The 21068-nt window shown below is 56.0% G+C and overlaps 1 protein-coding gene across 1 annotated transcript; it reads left to right on the top strand.

Moving 5' to 3' along the window:
* Positions 1-1333: 1333 nt before the first annotated feature.
* Positions 1334-19701, top strand: COL9A2 (collagen type IX alpha 2 chain). The gene is made up of 32 exons (XM_036396872.1): positions 1334-1441; positions 3650-3724; positions 5263-5298; positions 5386-5448; positions 6483-6536; positions 7209-7244; positions 7398-7421; positions 7556-7609; positions 7849-7902; positions 8076-8123; positions 8233-8289; positions 9074-9127; positions 9776-9829; positions 10436-10489; positions 10631-10684; positions 10766-10819; positions 10979-11032; positions 11224-11277; positions 11385-11438; positions 11693-11737; positions 11899-11952; positions 12218-12271; positions 12352-12405; positions 13775-13846; positions 13928-13963; positions 14131-14175; positions 14309-14341; positions 15114-15260; positions 15675-15729; positions 16423-16611; positions 16736-16813; positions 18433-19701. The coding sequence occupies exons 1-32, from the start codon at positions 1367-1369 to the stop codon at positions 18636-18638; spliced, it is 2076 nt and encodes a 691-aa protein (XP_036252765.1). The 5' UTR covers positions 1334-1366; the 3' UTR covers positions 18639-19701.
* The last annotated feature ends 1367 nt before the right edge of the window (positions 19702-21068 follow it).

Here is a 21068-nt window from a genome sequence, read left to right as displayed (position 1 = left end):
GGACCCTGGGGTGCTGTCCCCTGGCCTGGAGGGGGGACCTGGCAGAGCAGGAGAGAATTTCAGGACGGGCAGTACCCGAAAAGCCGCGATAAAACGATCAATGGCACCGACAGGAGACAGAAATCTGTCACTGAAGCACTGAAAAAACAGCCGGAATTACATAATCCTCCCAAAAGTGACACTCGTGTCCCAGAAAGGGACAGTGCTGGGACACAGGGGCAGAGCAGGAGCATCCCAGCAGCCATCCTAAAGGAGATGCTCCCAGATTCTCTTTTTTTGCCCCAAACCCCCCCTTGCCAGGTTTTGGTGGAATCGCTTCCCTGTCGGGAAGAAGGATCCGGGAGCGATCCCAGCGCGGAGCGGAGCATCCCCGGTGCCAACCGGGCCGTGCTGGGATGGCCCCGTGCCCGGCGGGGAGGGTGCCCGGCCCCCTGTGCATCCCCCAGAGGCGATGAATCAGCGGCGCTCCGAGGAGGAGAGGAGGAGGAGGAGGAGGAAGGGGCCGGGATGAATCATCCCGTGTTCCCTGGGAATGGGGGGTGGCTGCTGGCGAAGGCGGGAACTGGGAACGGGAATGGGGATGGGAAAGGGGACGGGGATGGGGGTGTGAGCAGGACATCCACCCCCCCATGGAACTGCCACTGTGACCCCCCCTTCCTTCCCTCTGGGGATATGGGGACATCCCCGAGGGCAGGAACTGGGGCAGGAATCCCCCAGGAGCCTCCCCGGGCTGGCAGGAGCTGGTTCCCAGCGCCGCCCCCATCGCAGGGTGTGCCCGGTGGCACCGGGGTGGGTCGTGATGGGGACACCACGGGGACATCCTGGGACAGCCTGGCTGGGCTGTCCCCGCCAGCAGCTCCCGAGTTCATCGCCGTCCTGTCCCAGCCCCTCATCTGTGCCAAATCCCGTCCCCATCGTGCCAAACTCTGTTGCTACCGTGCCAAACTCTGTCCCCATCGTGCCAAATTCCATCCCCATCGTGCCAAATCCCGTTCGTGCCCCCAAACCCACCCCATCGTGCCAAATTCTGTCCCCATCGTGCCAAATTCCATCCCCATCGTGCCAAATCCCGTTCGTGCCCCCAAACCCACCCCATCGTGCCAAATTCTGTCCCCATCGTGCCAAATCCCGTCCCCACCATGCCAAATCCCGTCCCCATCGCGCCAAACTCTGTCCCCACCGTCCCAAACTCTGTCCCCATCCAGCCCATAATCGCCACGGGCTCACCTGAGAGGGGCGGGGACCTGCCCTCCTCCCTCTGCTCCATATTCATGAGCCCCTTCCTCCTCCTCCTCCTCCTCCTCCTCCTCCTCCTCCTCCCGGTGTCCCGGAGCGCTGCCGGCGCTCGGTGCCAGCCCGGCTCGCCATGGCCCGTGCCACCACGCTGGTGTCGCAGCTCTGGCTCCTGCTCCAAGCCTCCTGCCTCTGCATGGCCCAGCTCGTAAGTGCCGCGCTCCATTCCCGGGCTGGAGAAGGGGATGCAAAGGGGACATTCCCCATCTCCACTCCCTCGCAGTGCTGAGCCCTTTGCGTTTATTCCCCCGGCATTTTCCCCTTGTTTTTTTCCCAGGAATGTCCCCCTGGGAGGGTGGGAACAGCCACGGCCTCCACCCGCCAGAGATCTCTCAGTGCAGACTTGAACATTAACTCGGCTGAACCAGTTTAGTTTGATTTTCCCCTCTGGAGCAGCAGTGGGGGGCTCTGTCCTTCCCACTGGATTTTTCTGGGGGATTTGCTCCTGCTTTCCTGGGATGTGCTGCAGATCCGTTCTGAGCAGGGCTGGGGGGGCTCTGACCCTCCCGGGGTGGTCTCAGGGCTCGGTGGGGGCTGTTTGAGGGTCCCTGTGGACTCCTGGACTCACCCAGGAGCAGGAGAAAATGGATCTGGAAAAAGGGAAGGTGAGCCCTGGAGAGGGGCAGGCAGAGGGAGTCCACCTAGGAAAACTCTCCTTGTCTTATAGCTGCAAAAAAAATCAGATTTTAGAGCTTTGGGTGAATTTTTCCATGTGGTTCCTTGCAAAAAACCCAGATTTTAGAGGTTTTGGGGATTTTTTTCCGGTGGTTCCTGAGCTGCCTGATGGAAACGGGGGGACAACTCCTTCCTAAACCCCCCCTGGGTCCCCATGGGCTTGTGGGGGCAGCAGAGTGGAGCAAGGGGGATGTGGGAATTTCGGGAACAAGGAACCCTTTGGAATTGGTTCCTTGGGCAGGACAAAGGTGCCATTCAGGGGAGATCCCAGGGACGGGCTCAGGGATTGATCCAAGGTGGAGCTGGGGCTCTCCTGTTGTGTACACGAACCAGCAGCACCCCTCACCCCTCTAGATTTACATTGATTCCTACATTTATTCCCTATATTTATATTTGTTTTTTAAATTAATCCAGCCTGGGAGGCTGGAGGAGCTGCAGGAGCGCAGCCCAGGCACCGTCTGCTCCCCATTTCCAGGAACACCAGGGCTTCAGTGTGCAGGACTGGAATCTCTTCCCCCTGAAGCCCCTGTTGGGATAACAGAGGTTTCTTTGCAGAGTCCTGTGCAAACCTCAAAGCCAGGAGCAGGCTCTGGGAGCTTCCCTGAATGGAGCTTTTGTCTGGAGCCTGGGAGCGGAGCCAGCCTGGCCCAGGGAGAGCTCACACAGAGGGGCTGGGGGTCCCCACCTCATCCTGGGGGTTTGGGCACCTGAATCCTGCCAGTGCTCCCAGAAATCCCACTCTGAGCTAAAAGGGGTCTTGGAAGCGCTGCTGTCACCCCATGGACGCCCTGATCTGTTGGGGCAGGAGCTCTGGGAGTGGCAGGGAAAGGGGGAGAGAGGTGGGGTAGAAATGCTTGGAGAGCCTGCTCCATCCAGGCAGGAGTAAAGGGGAAAGAGGGAGCAGAAATGGGGTGAAAACTTCACCCCATGGAGTTCCTGCTCTGTCGGGGCAGGAGATCCTTGGATACCAGGGAGAGAGAGAGCAGAAATGGGGTAAAAACTTCATCCCATGGAGATCCCTGCTCCTTTGGGGCAGGAGATCCTTGGATACCAGGGAAAGAGGGAGCAGAAATGGGGTGAAAATTTCACCCCATGGAGTTCCTGCTCTGTCGGGGCAGGGAGATCCTTGGATACCAGGGAAACAGGGAGCAGAGGTGGGGTAAAAATTTCACCCCATGGAGATCCTGCTCCATCAGGGCAGGAGATCTTGGATACCAGGGAAAGAGAGAGCAGAAATGGGTGAAAATGTCATCCCATGGAGATTCCTGCTCCTTTGGGGCAGGAGATTCTCAGATACCAGGGAGAGAGAGAGCAGAAATGGGGTAAAAATTTCATCTCATGGAGATCCCTGCTCCTTTGGGGCAGGAGGACCTCGGGCACCAGGGAGAGAGGGAGGAGGGGTAAAAATGCTGCCACCACCCCATGGAGACCCCGCTGTGTTCCCCATGGACAGCAGGACAGGAGAGGGGAGAAATGGGACAGAAACTGGGCAGGGAGTGAGGAGCTGGAGGCGCCAGTGGGAGAAATCCTGGATTTCCCCATCCATGCCTGTGCTGGGGGACCCACAGCAGAGGCAGAGCTCTGATCCCTCGGGCTGTTCTCCATCCCAGCTCCCTGGAATTGGATTCCCAGCCCATCTCGGGCTCCTTCCTGACGTGGATCCCATCCCTTTTCCCCACAGCGAGGGCCACCAGGAGAGCCTGGCCCACGAGGGCCCCCTGGTCCCCCAGGAGTGCCAGGAGCTGATGGCATCGATGTGAGTGAGCAGGAGCCTGTGCTGGCTGTGGGAGGGAGGGAGGGAGGGGACACGCAGCACAAACGGGACATTGTGAGTGGCACAGGGCTGGGGGTGCCTCTCCCTGCTGTTCCCACTCCTCATTTAGGGCACACAGAGCAGCCCCAGCTCTGTTTGGTGCTGCACCCCCAAATCCAGCTCCATCCACAGCTGGGGAATTGGGGATGGGATTGGTTTTTTGGGAATTGGGGATGGGATTGGTTTTTGGGGAATTGGGGATGGGATTGGTTTCTGGGGAATTGGGGAATGGGGTTGGTTTTTGGGGAACTGGGGATGGGATTGGTTTTTGGGGAATTTGGGATGGGATTGGTTTTGGGGAATGCAGGATGGGATTGGTTTTTGGGGAATGCAGGATGGGATTGGTTTTTGGGGAATTGGAGAATGGGGTTGGTTTTTGGGGAATTGGGGAATGGGGTTGGTTTTTGGGGAATTGGGGATGGGATTGGTTTTTGAGGAATGCGGGATGGGGAGGTTGGGGTGCAGTGGGGGATGACTGGGGCAGGGAGCTCCCCAGAGGTGCCCAGTGAAGGGGGGACCTGGGGGGGACAGGGATATCCCAGTGGGGTTCTGCAGAGGGATGTGGTGGGGGATTGTGGCTCTGGATCCTCTGTGGGTTGTGGGATGGGGGCCCGAACAGAGGGGAGCCCTGTGAGGCAGCAGAAAGTGCCCTTTCTCCAGGATGTGGTGTTATTTTAATGTTGTTTATACCCAGAGCAGCCACAGTGCTTCAGAAACCCCAGAACAACCCTGACAAAACCCCAGAAGAACCCCCACAAAAACCCACTTCACAAACCCCATCAAAACCCCAGCAGAACCCTCACAAAATCCCACTAGAAACCCCACAAAAGCCCCCTCAGAAACCCCCTCAAACCCTCACAAAACCCCAGCACAACCTTCACAAAAACCCACTTCACAAGCTCCAGTAAAACCCTCACAAAACCCCAATAAAACCCTGACAAACCCCAAAAAACCCTCACAACCCTCCCAAAACCCTCACAAACCCCAATAAAACCCTCACAAAACCATAGTACAACCTTCACCAATTCCCCCTCACAAAACCCCCAAAAACCCTCACAAATCCCACTAAAACCCTGCCAAACTCCAATAAAACCCTCACAGAACCCTAGTACAACCTTCACCAATTCCCCCTCACGAAACCCCAAAAAACCCTCACAAAACCCCCAATAAAACCCTCAAAAACCCCTCACAGAACCCTAGTACAACCTTCACCAATTCCCCCTCACTACACCAAAAAAAACCCCTCACAAAACCCCCACTAAACCCTTCCCAAACCCCAATAAACCCCTCAAAAACCCCAATAAAACCCTCCCAAACCCCCCAAAAAACCCCTCACAAACCCAACCCACTTTCCCAACCCCAGCCCCATCCTGCCCTGCCTGTGGGATCCAGCAGCTCCCTCCTGTCCCAGGGATTGGGGTCCCTGGGATGGGCTCTGTGGGGTGCCCCCATCCCTTTTCCCACCTCTCCCCTTTCCCCAGGGTGACAAAGGCCCTGTAGGATCTGCTGGCTCCCCGGTGAGTACCCACCCCACCCCTCAGCAGTGATCCTGCTCCTTCCACGGGGTCCCCTTCCCGCCTGATCCCGATTTTTCATTTTTCCAGGGTGTCAAGGGTGAGCCTGGAGCCCCTGGCCCGGATGGAGCCCCAGGGAAGCCGGGCATTGATGTGAGAACTGTCCCCTGTCCCCTCCTGTCTGCGGGGTCACAGCAAACTGCCCCCGTCCCCAGGGTCTGCCCCACATTAAAACGTGCCCAAATCCCTTTGGGCAGGAGCTGGAAGCACTTTGGGAATCCCAAATGAGCTCGGGAAGAGCTCTTGCCGCCCTTTTTCACCTTTAGGATCCCAGCAGAGCTCAGGAAGAGCTTCGGCCACTCCTGCCCACCTTGGGGATCCCAAAAGAGCTTCGGCCACCCCCTCCCACTTTGGGAATCCCAAAAGAGCTTGGGAATTGCTTCTTCCACCCCCTCCCACTTTGGGAATCCCAAAAGAGCTTCTGCCACCCCTGCCCACCTTTGGAATCCCAAAAGAGCTTGGGAATTGCTTCTGCCACCCTCTCCCACCTTGGGGATCCCAAAAGAGCTTGGGAATTGCTTCTTCCACCCCCTCCCACCTTGGGGATCCCAATAGAGCTTCTGCCAGCCCTTCCCACACTGGGAATCCCAAAAGAGCTTGGGAATTACTTCTGCCACCCCCTTTTCACATTGGGGATCCCAGAAGAGCTTGGGAATCCCAAAAGAGCTTGGGAATCGCTTCTTCCACCCCTTCCCACCTTTGGGATCCCAGCAGAGCTCCTCTTGTTTCCTCCAGAACAAATCTGAAGTGTCCCCCACTGTCCCCACTTCCCTGGCACCCATAAGGTGGCACCGGTGACTTTGCCACTGTCCCCTCCTTGGCACAGCCTGGCAGAGGAGGTGGCAGGAAGGGGACGGAGCTGCCACCTCCCCCTGCCTGTCCCCAGGTCCCCCGGGTGCGTGATGGGTGCCTGGGGAGGTTTGGGTGGGTTCCTGCCCCATTCCAGGGGTAAAGCCAGGGTCAGGGACAGGTGGAGCTGCCCATGTGTCCCTGCCAGGGCTGGGTGTGCCCAGGGGGTGCGTGGGGGTCCCTGTGCCGTGAAATTCCTGATGGATTCAACCCAGCAAGAATTCCTGGCTGGAGAGGAGGAGGAATGGGAATAACTGGCTGGGTCCCTTCCCTTGCAGGGCCTGACGGGAGCCAAAGGGGAGCCAGGACCCACTGGCAGGCCAGGAACCAAAGTGAGTGAGGGGCAGACCCAGGCTCCTCATTCCCAGGATCCCAAATTCCAACATTTCCAAATTCCCACCTTCCCATATTCCCACCTTCCCAAATTCCAACCTTCCAGAATTTCTACCTTCCCAAGCTCTCTCATTCCCAGGCTCCCACCTTCCCAAATTCCCACCTTTCCAAGTTCCCACCTTTCCAAGTTCCCACCTTCCCAAATTCCCATCTTCCCAATTTTCCACCTTTCCAAGGATCCCACCTCCCCAGATTCCCACCTTCCTAAATTCCCACCTTCCCAAGCTCCCTCAATCCCATGCTTCCACCTTCCCAGGCTCCCACCTTCCCAAATTTCCACCTTACCAATTTCCCACTTTTCCAAATTCCCACCTTCCCAAGCTCCCTCATTCCCAGGCTCCCACCTTCCCAAATTTCCACCTTTTCAGGTTCCCTCATTCCCAGTTTCCAACCTTCCCAAATTTCCCACCTTTCCAAGGATCCCACCTTCCCCCCCAGCCCCATCCTGGGGCCATCCCCATCCCCATCACTCTGGAAGGGACCCGTGGATGCAGGAACTCCCTTGATGGAATTTTTGGCCCTGAGGCTGCATCCAAGGAGGGGGAATTGGAGCAGCTGCCAGAGCAGATCCTCCTTTTCCAGCTCCTGACTCTCCTCTTGTGTCCTGGCAGGGCCAGCCCGGACTCCCAGGGCCACCAGGGCTCCCTGTGAGTATCTGCTGCTCCCATGGGTGGGGTGGGCACCCCCCAGCTCCCCCCTGCTCCATCCTTGGTGCTGGGGTGGGAATTGCTCTCCTTGGGGCAGGAATTCTGGAGGATTTGGGGAATTTGAACCGACTGTAGTTTTTATTTTTGTCGCAGGGTCCTTCGCTGCCAGGGCCTCCTGTAAGTGCCACGCTGGGGCTGGGATGGGTGGCCTTGGAATTGTGCAGGAGGAGCTCAAAGCTCAGCACCCCCAGAGGGGAGGAATCAGGATGGGACCTCTCTTAGTCCATGAATTTCTCTCCTTTCTCCCTAAGGGGCTTCCAGGCCAGGTTGGACTTCCCGGGGAGATCGGAGTGCTGGGACCCAAGGTGAGGAGTCAGGAGAGGACAGGGAAGAGCCTCCCCTCCTTGGAACCTCCCCTCCTTCCACCAGGAGCTCCCTCTCTGCCCTCCAGGGCTCCTGGGATGATCAGGGATGACCCTGAAACGTGGGGATGGAGGTTCCCTTGGTGCCATCACCCTGGGATGTCCCCATTCCTGCTGGCACATCCTGGCTCTCCACCTCCCCTCCTCATCCCAAATTCTCCTTTCCTGGCCTTCTTTCCTAGGGTGACCCCGGACCCGACGGCCCGAGGGGTCCCCCAGGCCCTCCAGGGAAACCTGTGAGTATCTCCCAGCCGCCTCCAGGAGGGAGAAGCTTCCCCAGGCTCATCCTGGGAATTGGGGCTGGAATTCGGGCTCTGGCTCTCCCCTCCCACCCCACTCCCTGCTCCCTGCTCCTGTGAAACCATCCTTATGTAAAATCCTGGAGTGCTGATGGTTTCCTTCCCTGCAGGGCCTCCCAGGACACCTCCAAGGCCTGGAAGGCAGCGCTGATTTCCTGGTGAGAGCTGCCATGACCCTGTCCCCCCACTGTGTCCCCTCTCCCTCCCTCTCTTCCCAGCCTTCTCCAGGTCATTCCCACCTCATCCTTGTCCTTGCTCTCCTCCCAGTGTCCCACCAGCTGCCCCCCAGGTCCCAAAGGCCCCCAGGGACTGCAGGGACTGAAGGTAAGGAAGTCCTGGAGCTGCTCTGGGGGGAAAAATGGGAATTGTCACCTCCAGGATGTGGTGGAGTGAAGGATCCTTCTCTGGGATCTCTGGAGCACCAGGACAGGGAGGCCTGGAGGAAAAGGTGCTGTGGGAAAGGTCCCTGTGGGTCCCCAGCCCCATCCTGGGGGTGGCACCCTGTGCCAAAGCCCCAACCCCAGCTCAGGATGTCACCTGCGGGATTCTGAGCCTCTCCAATGTCCCCAGTGGGATTTTGAGGCCATTCCAAGTCACCTGTGGGACTCTGAACCCCCCCCCCAAAATGTCCCCAGCGGGATGTCCCCACTCATCAGTGTCACCAGTAGAATTCTGAACTCCCCATTGTCACCTCTGGGATTCTGAAACCCCCTCCCAATGTCCCTATTGGAATTTTGAGCCCCTCAATGTCCCCAGTGGGATTCTGAACCTGTTCCATGTCCGCAGTGGGATTCTGAGGCCCCCAGTGTCACCTATGGGATTCTGAACCCCCCCCCTAAATGTTCCTATTGAAATTCTGAGCCCCTCAATGTCCCTATAGGGATTTTGAGTCCCCCAATGTCACCGATGGGATTCCGAGCCCCCCAATGTTCCCAGTGGGATTCTGAAGCCCCTCAATGTCCCTGTTGGGATTCTGAGCCCCACCACATCCCCAGAGGGCACCCCCAGGGTGGGATGTGGTGGCAGGGGGTGCTCTGTGGGACGTGGACACCAGGATGGTGCCAGCTCTGCCAGGGATTTTTCTCATGGATTTCCTCTCTCCTCCCAGGGACACCGAGGCCGCCCCGGCGCCCTTGGAGAGCCTGGAAAGCAGGGAGAGCCGGTGAGTGCTCCAGCAGGATCCCCAGCAGATCCCAGCTGGATCCCAGCTGGATCCCAGCAGGATTTCAGCCAAATCCTACCCAGATCCCTGCAGGATCCCCACCAGATACCAGCAGGATCCCAGCAGGGTCTCAGCAGGATCCCAGATGGATTCCAGATGGATCCCAGCAGGATTTCAGCCAAATTGTACCCAGATCACAGCAGGATCACATCCAGATCCCTGCAGGATTCCCACCAGATCCCAGGAGGGTCTCAGCAGGATCCCAGCAGGATCCCAGGAGGGTCTCAGCAGGATCCCAGCAGGATCCCAGCAGGATCCCGGGAGGATCCCAGCAGGATCCCGGGAGGATCCCAGGAGGATCCCAGCAGGATCCCAGCAGGATCCCAGCAGGATCCCAGCAGGATCCAGCTGTGGCTGCCCCTGTGGGGCTGGACTCATGGAAGGAGTTTTGGGAAGGGAAAGGAAGAAGGGAGGAAAGAGGAAAATGGAAAATGTGGGAATGGGAGACCAGGATGGCCTTTCCAGGTGGCTTCCTGGGCAGGGCCACCTGTCCCCATCCCCGGCCGGGTGCCAGGCGGGGGCTGTGGTGTCCCCAGAGTGCTTTGTGTCCCCTCTCCCTCCAACATTCCCTTTTCTCTCCATTCCCAGGGCCCCAAGGGAGACGTTGGTGCCTCTGGAGAACAAGGAGTCCCAGGCCCTCCGGTAAATCCTTCATTCCTCTTTTCCCCTGTCCCCCAAATGCTGCAGGATCTGGGGGTGGCCTCTTTGTCCTTGTCCCCAGACACCAGGGCGGTGACACCGTCCTGTCCCTGCTCCCAGCACTGGGGCTGAAGCAAAGCCTCCATCCCCTCCCTCTCCCAGCCATGGATGCCACCAGCTCTCCCTCTGGAGAGCTCCGTGGGCACCTGGGCTGTTCCCAGGGATAATTTGGGATAAATCCCTGCTGTCCCCTGAGTCCCCCTTGCCCTGGCGGGAATTAAAGCCACAGGGATTCTCGGAGAACTTTGAAGATGAAAAACAATTACTGGGCTGAGCCCTGCAGGCCAGGAAAGGGCAAAACTGCTTTGAAGCCAGGAGCTCTGGCCCAGGGAAGGGGCTGCAGTTTGGATCTGCTGGAGTTATGGAACTGACAGCTGGAAAAGCACCTGCTGGGGGGCTCTGGAATTAGGAGGGACTGGAATTCCTCGTGTTTGGGTTCCCAGTGTTGGGTTTTGCTGTAATTGCTGCTTCCCCCTGGGCTGCTCCCGTTTTTTGGTTTGTTTTTTGTTTTTTTCCCAGCTGAATTTGCTGTAATTTCCTTCCCTGCAGGGACCTCAGGGCCTCAGGGGGTATCCTGGCATGGCAGGACCCAAAGGGGAGACGGTGAGTGCGGGTGGCATCCCCTGGCTCTGGGCTCCAGATGCCACTGAGATCCCTCCCAGCAGCATCCCTCCATGCTGGGCCATGCCAGGGGTGCAAGGATGGATTGGGATGGGAATTGACCTTTCCATGCTCTCTTTCCAGGGCCCTGCTGGCTACAAGGGCATGGTCGGGAGCATCGGAGCCGCCGGGCGGCCGGTGGGTGCCCCCTCCCTCAGCCCTGGCTGCTCTGGGGTCGCACTTGGCCCCGCTCAATCCTTGTGTTCCTCTCTCCTCCAGGGCAGGGAAGGCCCCAAGGGACCACCCGGGAGCCCTGGTGACAAGGGAGAGCTGGTAGGTGACACCCCAGAGTGCCAGTGTCCCCTTTTCCCCAGCTTGGCACCGTTCCTACATGGAAAGAGCTCTGCCCTGGTGCCCTCGAGGGGCATCTCCACCTCCCAGCTCTGTCCCCTGCACCAGCAGGACACTGACATTTGTCCCCTCCTGCTCTAGGGTGGCCGTGGCATCAGGGGACCCCAGGGTGACATTGGCCCCAAGGGAGAGAATGTGAGTACAGCTGGTGGCACCTGTGCCCTGCCTGGGCACGAGCCCCCTGTCCCTGGCTGTGCCACTGTGTGTCCTTGTCCCCTCCAGGACACACCTGGAACGTTCCTTTCCCTCCCCACGTTTTTTTGTCCCCACCGTGAGCCTTTGAGTCCCTTTGAGGTGTCCCATGAGTGGCTCTTGCGCCTTTTCAGGGTCTCCCGGGCATCGATGGCAAGGATGGCACCCCAGGGATCCCAGGAGTGAAGGTGAGGGAATGCCACCCACTGGGAAAAACGAGAATGGCAAAGGGAACAACGTCCCTTGGCACCTGTGGGCACCCCATTCCTGGTGACACCCCCTCTGTCCCTCGCAGGGTGGCACAGGACAGGCCGGACGGCCGGGAACGCCGGGACACCGGGGACAAGCTGTGAGTGCAGGACCCCCCAGCCTGTCCCCTGAGGGGTGACACCGCTCTGTGACACTGCTCTGCCAGGGCCAGCACGCCATGGGGACACTGAGCTGTGCCGGGGGTGACACTCTGTGCCAGGGCCAGCACCCTGAGGGGACACTGAGCTGTGCCAGGGGTGACACCCCGAGGGGACACTGAGCTGTGCCCAGGGGTGACACCCCGAGGGGACACTGAGCTGTGCCCAGGGGTTGATCCCGGCTTTGTTCCCTTAGGGATTGCCAGGCCAGCCGGGAAGCAAAGGTGGCCCAGGTGACAAGGTGGGTGACGCCTCTGAGCATCCACCCCGTGGCTCTTGTCCCCTCCCTGTCACTATTGTCCCCTCCCTGTCCCTATTGTCCCCTCCCTGTCCCTGCTGTCCCTCCCCTGTCCCCGCTGTCCTCCCCTGTCCCCTCTGACCCCCCTCTCTGTCCCTTCACAGGGTGAATCGGGTCCCCGTGGTCACCCCGGTGTCACCGGTGCCCCAGGGCAGCTCGTAAGTACCGAGATGTCGCCGTGTCCCTCCCGGGGACAGCCTCGGGGCTGAGCTCTCTCTTTTTTCCTTTTATTTCCCCGTTTCCTGCGAGCTAAAAGAGGAATTGGGCACTTCACTGCCCCCCTGCTCCTGCCGGCACCCCCTGCTCCTGTCACCACCCTGTGGTGGTGACAAGGACAGGGCCACCCCTCCCTCGGGGAAGGACAAGGGGCACACCATGCCCATCAATCCCATCTTCTGTGGGGTTTTTCTCTCCCTTTTTTAGGGCGAGCCCGGGCCTCGGGGTGAGCAGGGCCCGCAGGGTGTCCCCGGGCCGAAGGTGAGTTGGGGACACCGCGGGGCTGTGGCAGTGCCAGGAGGGGGTGGCCCTGACTCTGCTCCTTTCCCGGCTCTCCGCAGGGTGACAGGGGCGAGCGTGGCCTCGTGGGACCGCCCGGGGAGCAGGGCAGAGCGGTGAGTTGTCCCCAAAGCTGGTGAGTTGTCCCCAAAGCCGGGCTGGGACACAGGAGATGCTCTGAGTTGTCCCCAAAGCCAGTGAGTTGTCCCCAAAGCCGGTGAGTTGTCCCCAAAGCCGGGCTGGGACACAGGAGATGCTCTGAGTTGTCCCCAAAGCCGGTGAGTTGTCCCCAAAGCCGGTGAATTGTCCCCAAAGCCGGTGAGTTGTCCCCAAAGCCGGGCTGGGACACAGGAGATGCTCTGAGTTGTCCCCAAAGCCGGTGAGTTGTCCCCAAAGCCGGTGAATTGTCCCCAAAGCCGGTGAGTTGTACCCAAAGCTGGGCTGGGACACAGGAGATGCTCTGAATTGTCCCTAAAGCTGGGCTGGGACACAGGGAATACTCTGAATTGTCCCCAAAGCTGGCAAATTGTCCCCAAAGCTGGGCTGGGACACAGGAGATGCTCTGAGTTGTCCCCAAAGCCGGTCAGTTATCCCCAAAGTTGGGTTGGGACACAGGGAATGCTCTGAATTGTCCCTAAAGCCAATCTGGGTCACAGGGATGCTCTGAGTTGTCCCCAAAGCTGGGCTGGGACACAGGAGATGCTCTGAGTTGTCCCCAGAGCCAGTGAATTGTCCCCACAGCTGGGCTGGGAGATGAGGGATGCTCTGAGCTGACCCTAAATCCAGTGAGTTGTCCCCAAAGCTGGGCTGGGACACAGGGAATGCTCTGAGTTGTCCCTAAAGCCACTCTGGGACACGGGAGATGCTCTGAATTGTCCCTAAAGCCACTCTGGGACACGGGAGATGCTCTGAGTTGTCCCCAGAGAGGGGCTGGGACGTGGGACAGGCTCTCAGTTGTCCCCAAAGCCACTCTGGGACATGGGAGATGCTCTAAGTTGTCCCCAAATCCAGGCTGGCACACAGGGGAATTACAAGCCTGGATTTGGGATCAGTGGGACACAGCCAGAGCTCCCCCTTTGATCCCGGGCTCAGTCCCATGCCTGTCCTGCTGCTGAGGGATTAGGGAATAGCTCAGGGATTAATGGGACCCCAGCTGGGACAGGAATTTCTTCCCATCCCAGGAGAGCCCAGCCCCTCTCCAGAGCTTTCCTGCACTGGAAGAACAGCCAAAAATCTGATTTTTGGTGCTTTTTCTGGGGACAGGAATCCATCCCTGGAAGATCACTGCTCTGGGCATGGCTTCTCCCTGGTTTTGTGCCCTGTGTCCCCTCAGAGCTGGGATTTAGGGAAGGTTGGGATGCTGGCATCAGCTGGAGGATGGAGAGCTGCCCGTGCACCTCAATGCCTTGGGGACAATTCCCTGATGGGTAAAAGTCTTCCCATTGTCTCCTCTCATTCATTTTTCCATATTCCTTGGATTTCTAGGGGCCAAAGGGTGAGCAGGGCCCACCAGGCATCCCAGGACCCCAAGGCTTGCCTGGAGTCAAAGGAGACAAGGTGACAGCTCTGGGGACAGCAGGGTGGCTTCTTGGGGACGCTGCTCTGAGCTGGGCTGATCCCACTTTTTCCTTTTCCCAGGGCTCTCCAGGGAAAACTGGCCCCAAAGGCAGCACTGTGAGTACATCCCAGGCTGTTTAACAGAGCTGGGTTTAACAGAGCTGGGTTTAACAGAGCTGGGTTTAACTCTGGCTCTAGGCACCTTCTCCATGAATTCCCCCCTCATCCCAGAGAGGGAATGTTTCCTTTGGGAATGTTCCCATCTCTCCTTGCCTTTCCTTTAGGGAGATCCAGGTGTCCACGGCCTGGCAGGGCTCAAGGGAGAGAAGGTGGGTGCTTCCAGAAGATTCCTGGGAATGCTGGGGGATCCCTTCCCGTGCTGGGGGATCCTGCCTGGCATTAAATCCCAACCCTAAATCCCTGCTGTCTCTTCATCACCTTTCCCATGTCCTCTGTCCCCAGGGGGAGTCAGGAGAGCCAGGACCCAAGGGACAGGTGAGTGATAGGGGATTTGGGACCAAGGGGACCCCAAAACTTGGGGGGATTTGTGGGATCCTCAGCTGGATCCTCCTGGTTTTTCCCTGGAGATGGGAGCCAGTATCCACAGTCAGCTCTGGATTCAGGCTCAGCTCCTCTTTGGGGTTAAACCCTGGATTCAGGCTCAGCCCAGGTTTTTCAGATCTAGCCCTTGATTCAGCCCCAGTCCCAATTTATGGGATCCAGCCCCTATTTTTGGGATCCAGCCTTTGATTCAGCCCCAGCCCAAATTTTTGGGATCCAGCCTCAATTTTTGGGATCCAGCCCTGGGTTCAACCCCAGCCCAGTGTGGGATCCAGCCCCAGCCCAAATTTTTGGGATCCAGCCTCAATTTTTGGGATCCAGCCCTGGGTTCAACCCCAGCCCAGTGTGGGATCCAGCCCCAGCCCAAATTTTTGGGATCCAGCCTCAATTTTTGGGATCCAGCCCTGGGTTCAACCACAGCCCAGTGTGGAATCCAGCTCTGGATTCAGTCCCAGCCCAAATTTTTGGGATCCAGCCCTAGGTTCAGCCCCAGCCCCATTTGGGATCCAGACCCTATTTTTGGGATCCAGCCCTGGGTTCAGCCCCAGCCTCAATTTTTGGGATCCAGCCCTGGATTCACCCCCAGCCCCGTTTGGGATCCAGCCCTGCCTGTGGTTTTTGGGACATTTTGGGCTCTCGGGGTGCAGCCCCCATGCTCAGCACAGCCTGAGCGCCTCATGCCCGTCTCTCTCCATCCCTCCTCCAGCAAGGCATCCAGGGCGAGCTCGGCTTTCCCGGCCCCTCGGGGGATGCGGGAGCGCCGGGAGTTCGGGGCTATCCCGGCCCGCCCGGCCCGCGGGGGCTGGTGGGGGAGCGTGGAGTGCCGGGAATGCCGGGCCCAAGGGGCACAGCCGTGAGTATCCTGATCCCACGAACCTCCTCACCCTCCCTGCTCGGCAGGAATTGCCTCTCCTTCCCGCCCAGCTCCTCTGGGAACACGCTGCCGTTCCGCTCAGGAGCTGGGATCCCGCCTTCCTGGGGAGGAATTCTGTCTTTCCCGCTGTGTATGGCATCCCAAAGCCGTCCCTATATAAACCAGCCAGCAGCAGGGATTTGCAGGGTTGGGATTTTTCCCTAAAAATCTCATTTTGGACTCCGATGTTATGAGTGGGATGCACAGAACGAGCTGAGTGTGGAGCACTTGCCCTGGGCCAGAACGGGGAAGAGCAGGGTGGGAAGGTGACCTGGGATGCAGGGAGGGGATTGGGATTTGGGCTGGGAAGGGCTCTGGGAAGGGACAGAAGGAGCGAAATTCCCTTCCTGGCAGGGCCGGGACGCTGGGGACCAGCACATCGTGGACGTGGTTCTGAAGATGCTGCAAGGTGAGGGTGGAGCGGGGCCACCTCATCCCATGGATCCCATGGATCCCTTCCTATGGATCCTTTCTCATGAATCCCATCCCATGGATCCCTTCTTATGGATCCAGGGGATCCCATCCCATGGATCCCACACGGATCCCTTCCCATAGATCCCTCCCTATGGATCCCATTGTTCTCATCCCATGGATCCCATGGATCCCTTCCTATGGATCCTTTCTCATGAATCCCATCCCATGGATCCCTTCTTATGGATCCAGGGGATCCCATCCCATGGATCCCACACGGATCCCTTCCCATAGATCCCTCCCTATGGATCCCATTGTTCTCATCCCATGGATCTCTTCCTATGGATTCCATCCCATGGATCCCACATGGATCCCTTCCCATAGATCCTACCCTATGGATCCCATTGTTCTCATCCAATGGATCTCTTCCTATGGATCCCACCTCATGGATCCCACCCCATGGATCCTGTGGATCCCACCTCATGGATCCCATCCTATGGATCCTGTGGATCCTACCCCATGGTTCCCACCCCGTGGATCCCATCCCATGGATTCCGTGAATCCCATCCTATGGATCCCACCCTATGGATCCCATGGATCCCAACCCATGGATCCCATGGATCCCAACCCACGGATCCCATGGATCTCACCCTATGGATCCCACCCTGTGCATCCCATCTCTGCCCCACAGAGCAGCTGGCAGAGGTGGCCGTGAGCGCCAAGAGAGCCGCCCTGGGCGGGGTCGGGGCCATGGGACCCCCTGGTCCCCCCGGCCCCCCAGGGCCACCCGGTGATCAGGGACCCCACGGCCCCATGGGACCCCGAGGTGTCCCCGGAATCCTGGGAGCTGCCGGGCAGATCGGCAACGTCGGACCCAAAGGTGGGTGGTGGCGGTACGGTGCCAGGCGCAAACCCTCCTGGGGCGGCACTGCCACGCTTGTCCCCGTCCCCAATCGCCCATCCGGGGTTTCCATGGAGTCCTTCCCTCCTTTTTGTACCCACAGGGAAGAGAGGAGAGAAGGGCGAGCGGGGAGAGGTTGGCCGTGGCCACCCGGGAATGCCGGGTCCTCCAGGGATCCCAGGTGAGACCAGGTGTCCCCAGGTGGCCTTTGTCACCTTGGGGTGATGAGCCCAGCGGTGGCTGCGGACCTTCTGATCCATCCCACAGAAACTGACCGGGTTTATCCCACAAAACATGCTCAGGTTCATCCTGTAAACTGGTCAGGTTTATCCCACAAAAGGTTCATCCCACCAAACTTGCTCAGGTTCATCCCACAAACCTGCCCAGGCTCATCCTGTAAATCTGCTCAGCTTTATCCCACAAAAACTGCCCAGGCTCATCCTGTAAATCTGCTCACGTTTATCCCACAAAAACTGCCCAGGCTCATCCTGTAAATCTGCTCAGCTTTATTCCACAAAAACTGCCCAGGATCCTCCCACAAAACGAGCCCAAGTTCATCCCATAAAACCTGTACAAACTCATCCCACAAAACCTCAACTTCATCCCTATTTCTGAGGGAAAATCCCTATTTCTCAGGGAAAAAAATCCCTATTTCTCAGGGAAAAAAAATCCCTATTTCTCAGGGAAAAAATCCCTATTTCTGAGGGAAAAAACATATTTCTCAGGGAAAAATCCCTATTTCTGAGGGAAAAAAATCCCTATTTCTGAGGGGAAAATCCCTATTTCTGAGGGAAAAATTCCTACATCTCAGGGAAAATCCCTATTTCTCAGGGAAAATCCCTATTTCTGAGGAAAAAAATCTCTATTTCTGAGGAAAAAATCCATATTTTTGAGGGAAAATCCCTATTTCTCAGGGAAAAAAACCTATTTCTGAGGAAAAAAATCTCTATTTCTGAGGAAAAAATCCATATTTTTGAGGGAAAATCCCTATTTCTCAGGGAAAAAACCCTATTTCTGAGGAAAAAAAATCCATATTTTTGAGGGAAAACCCCTATTTCTCAGGGGAAACTCCTATTTCTTGGGGAAAATCCCTATTTCTCAGGGAAAAATCCCTATTTCTGAGGGAAAAAATCTCTATTTCTGAGGAAAAAATCCATATTTTTGAGGGAAAAATCCCTATTTCTCAGGGAAAAAACCCTATTTCTGAGGAAAAAAATTCCTTTTTTTTTGAGGGAAAACCCCTATTTCTCAGGGGAAACTCCTATTTCTTGGGGAAAATCCCTATTTCTGAGGGAAAAAAATCTCTATTTCTGAGGAAAAAATCCATATTTCTTGGGGAAAATCCCTATTTCTGAGGGAAAAAAACCTATTTCTGAGGAAAAAAATCTCTATTTCTGAGGAAAAAATCCATATTTTTGAGGGAAAATCCCTATTTCTCAGGGAAAAAACCCTATTTCTGAGAAAAAAAAATCCTTTTTTTTGAGGGAAAACCCCTATTTCTCAGGGGAAACTCCTATTTCTTGGGGAAAATCCCTATTTCTCAGGGAAAAAATCCCTATTTCTGAGGAAAAAAAATCCATATTTTTGAGGGAAAAATCCCTATTTCTCAGGGAAAAAACCCTATTTCTGAGGAAAATATTCCTTTTTTTTGAGGGAAAACCCCTATTTCTCAGGGAAAAACCCCTACTTCTGAGGAAAAAATTTCTTTTTTTTGAGGGAAAAATCCCTATTTCTCGGGGAAAACCCCCTGTTTCTCAGGTAAAACCCGTTTCTCAGCACCCCACGCCGTTGCCTTTCCAGGTCTCCCGGGCATCCCCGGCCACGCTGCGGACGGCAAGGCGGGCGAGCGGGGCCAGCCGGGCTCGCCAGGCGAGGCGGGCCGGCCGGGCCTGCCGGGGCCCGCGGGCCTGCCCGGCTTCTGCGAGCCCGCCGCCTGCCTGGCAGCCTCGGCCTACGCGGCCGCCCGCCTCACGGAGCCGGGCAGCGTCAAGGGCCCCTCGTTCTGAGGGGGTTCACGATTGTGAAAATCCCCTTCCCAAAGTGACCACAACGCTGCAATCCCCGCGGGGAGCAGCTTCCAGGCTTTCCTGCGGTGAGGGTGGAGGTGGGAGAAAACACGCCCTTAAATTGTTCATTTCGGGACCTGTTTTTTTTTTTTTACGCGGTTTTGGCGGCATAAAAAAAAAAATCTTAGAGTGGGCATAAATTTTATTTAAGTACACTTTAGGGTTGCTCCGTTCTGAGCAATTCCCCAAGGAAAAATCCCTTCCCAAGGTGACCACAACACTGCAATCCCACAGGGAGAAGTTTCTGCGCTTTCCCGGTTCTGGTGTGAGGGTGGAGGTGGGGGGGAAAACGCACCCTTAAATTGTTAATTTTCTGACCTGATTTTCTTTGACACAGTTCTGGCAGCATAAATTTTATTTAAATATACTTGAGGGTTTTTCTCTGTGCTGCCCCCCGTTCTGAGCTATTCCCTCATGAAAATCCCTTCCAAAAGTGACCAGAACACTGCGAGAAGCGGCCTCACATTCCCGGTTCTGGCGTGAGGGTGGACAGCAGGGAAAACACAGCCCTAAAATGTTAATTTTGGGACCTGATTTTTTTTTACACAGTTCTGGCAGCATAAATTTTATTTAAATACACTTTATGGTTCCTCTGTGTTGCCAGAATCTTTAAAGGGGTCTTAATGTAAACCAGAATCAGGACCTCTAATCCTGTTTCCATCCATGGGGTTTCAAATCTGCTCCCTGCACCCTTTCCCTCCTCCCAAAAAAATTGGAATAAATTTTATAGTTCCCTGTGATGTTTGGAGGAGCTGGTGGAAATTCTCTTTTTAGCCTTCCCCTTTCTTTTTTAAATGGGAATTTTTAAAGTCCCCCTCCAAAACCAAAATCATGGTTTGATTATTTAAGAGAATTCCCAGCTCCAACTTGGTCACTCCCAGAGCTGTAAATCTTTGTAAAATAGGGATAAAAAAATAGGGATATTTTATAACTGTGACGAGGAAAACACCAACTTTTGGAAAAACTGCACAATAAAACCAAGCTGGATTCTTAATAACTGGAATGATGCGTGGATTTCTTTGCAGAATTTTGAGGGTAAAAGTTGAGGATTGGGATGAATTTGAGTGATAAGTTTTTCTTTGAGCTAGGTCTTATGAGCTCTCAGAGAATTTATTACACTTCAGATTGTTTTGTTACTCCAAATTGCATAAAATTAGTAGGATGGCTTCTGAGTAGTATTGGAAACAGAAAAATTTTTTAAAAGGTTTTTAAACAAAGCTTTTTCAGAGGAAAAACTGAGGTAGGGGTAAGGTTTTTAGTCTTACTAAAACACTCTACAAAAGCAATTATTTTCTTCGTTCTCTTCTTTTTCTAGTGAATTATTTAGGTTAGACTTTTTAGTCTCTGTCTAATTAGACAGCCCTAAGTTTAAAGTCTCAAAAGTTCTATAAAGTGTCTTTTTACCAAATTAAAGAGAAAAACTTCTAAGCTTTTTTTTTCCTTTTTAAGGAGACAAAAGATAATTTAGTCACTCCATCAACAAAAAACACATTCCTACCTTTGGGAAGAGGGTAATCCCATAAGGAAGCAGCTTGGATGCCATGCCAGAGAGATTGAAACTCAAATGTGGAGATGGAACGGCTGGGAAACATCCAGCCCTGTCCCAAATCCCAAAAATCCCTTTGGGGAGAGGGGAGGGAACAAAGGGAACAAAAGGGATCTTCCGGGGAGATTCATCCCCATCCTTTTCCCCGGAATTCCCCTTGAATTCCCGTTGAATTTCTGTTGAATTCCCATTTTCCAGCCCCTCGGGGAATCCCGCTCCAGCTGTGCCGCACATCTGGGCACATCCCAGCTCTTCCTGCCTTTTCTCCCCACGAGAGGGAGCTGCCAGCCCGTGAATTGGCTCTTCCAGACCGGGATATTCCCGACAAAACGCGTCTTTCCTTCTGGAAGGGGCTGGAGCATCCCCCGGCACCGGGCTGAGGGGGGAAAAGGTGGAATTCCCTTCCTTTGACCCCTTCCCACTTTTGGGATGGACACGGAAGGGCTGGAAGGGGCTGGGAGCTGAGTTTTGGTCCTGAAGCAGGGAAAAACCACTTCCAGGAGGGATCAGGGGCTGAATTGAGGTCCTGGAGCAGGGAAAAACCACTTCCAGGTGGGATCAGGGCTGAGTTTGGGTCCTGAAACAGGGAAAAAACACTTCTAGGTGGGACCAGGGGTTGAGTTTTGGTCCTGGAATAGGGAAAAGCCGCTTCCAGGTGGGATCAGGGCTGAGTTGTGGTCCTGGTACAGGGGAAAACCACTTCCAGGAGGGATCAGGGCTGAGTTTTGGTCCTGGAACAGGGAAAAGCCACTTCCAGGAGGGATCAGGGGCTGAGCAGGGAAAAGCCACTTCCCAATACAGAGCAGGAAAAGCTCTGCTGTGCC

The sequence above is a fragment of the Molothrus ater genome, chromosome 24, assembly GCF_012460135.2.
Source record: "Molothrus ater isolate BHLD 08-10-18 breed brown headed cowbird chromosome 24, BPBGC_Mater_1.1, whole genome shotgun sequence".
Classification (NCBI taxonomy): Eukaryota; Metazoa; Chordata; class Aves; order Passeriformes; family Icteridae; genus Molothrus; species Molothrus ater.
The sequence above is the reverse complement of the archived record's forward strand: the minus strand, read 5'-3'. Positions and strand labels throughout refer to the sequence as shown.

Excerpts from the sequence above, each read along its gene's own strand:
- COL9A2 (XM_036396872.1), top strand. The coding sequence starts at position 1,367 with ATGGCCCGTGCCACCACGCTGGTGTCGCAGCTCTGGCTCCTGCTCCAA. Across the intron at positions 11,953-12,217 it reads CCGGTGCCCCAGGGCAGCTC|GGCGAGCCCGGGCCTCGGGG; the intron begins GTAAGTACCGAG and ends TCCCTTTTTTAG. Across the intron at positions 16,814-18,432 it reads GGGTCCTCCAGGGATCCCAG|GTCTCCCGGGCATCCCCGGC; the intron begins GTGAGACCAGGT and ends TTGCCTTTCCAG.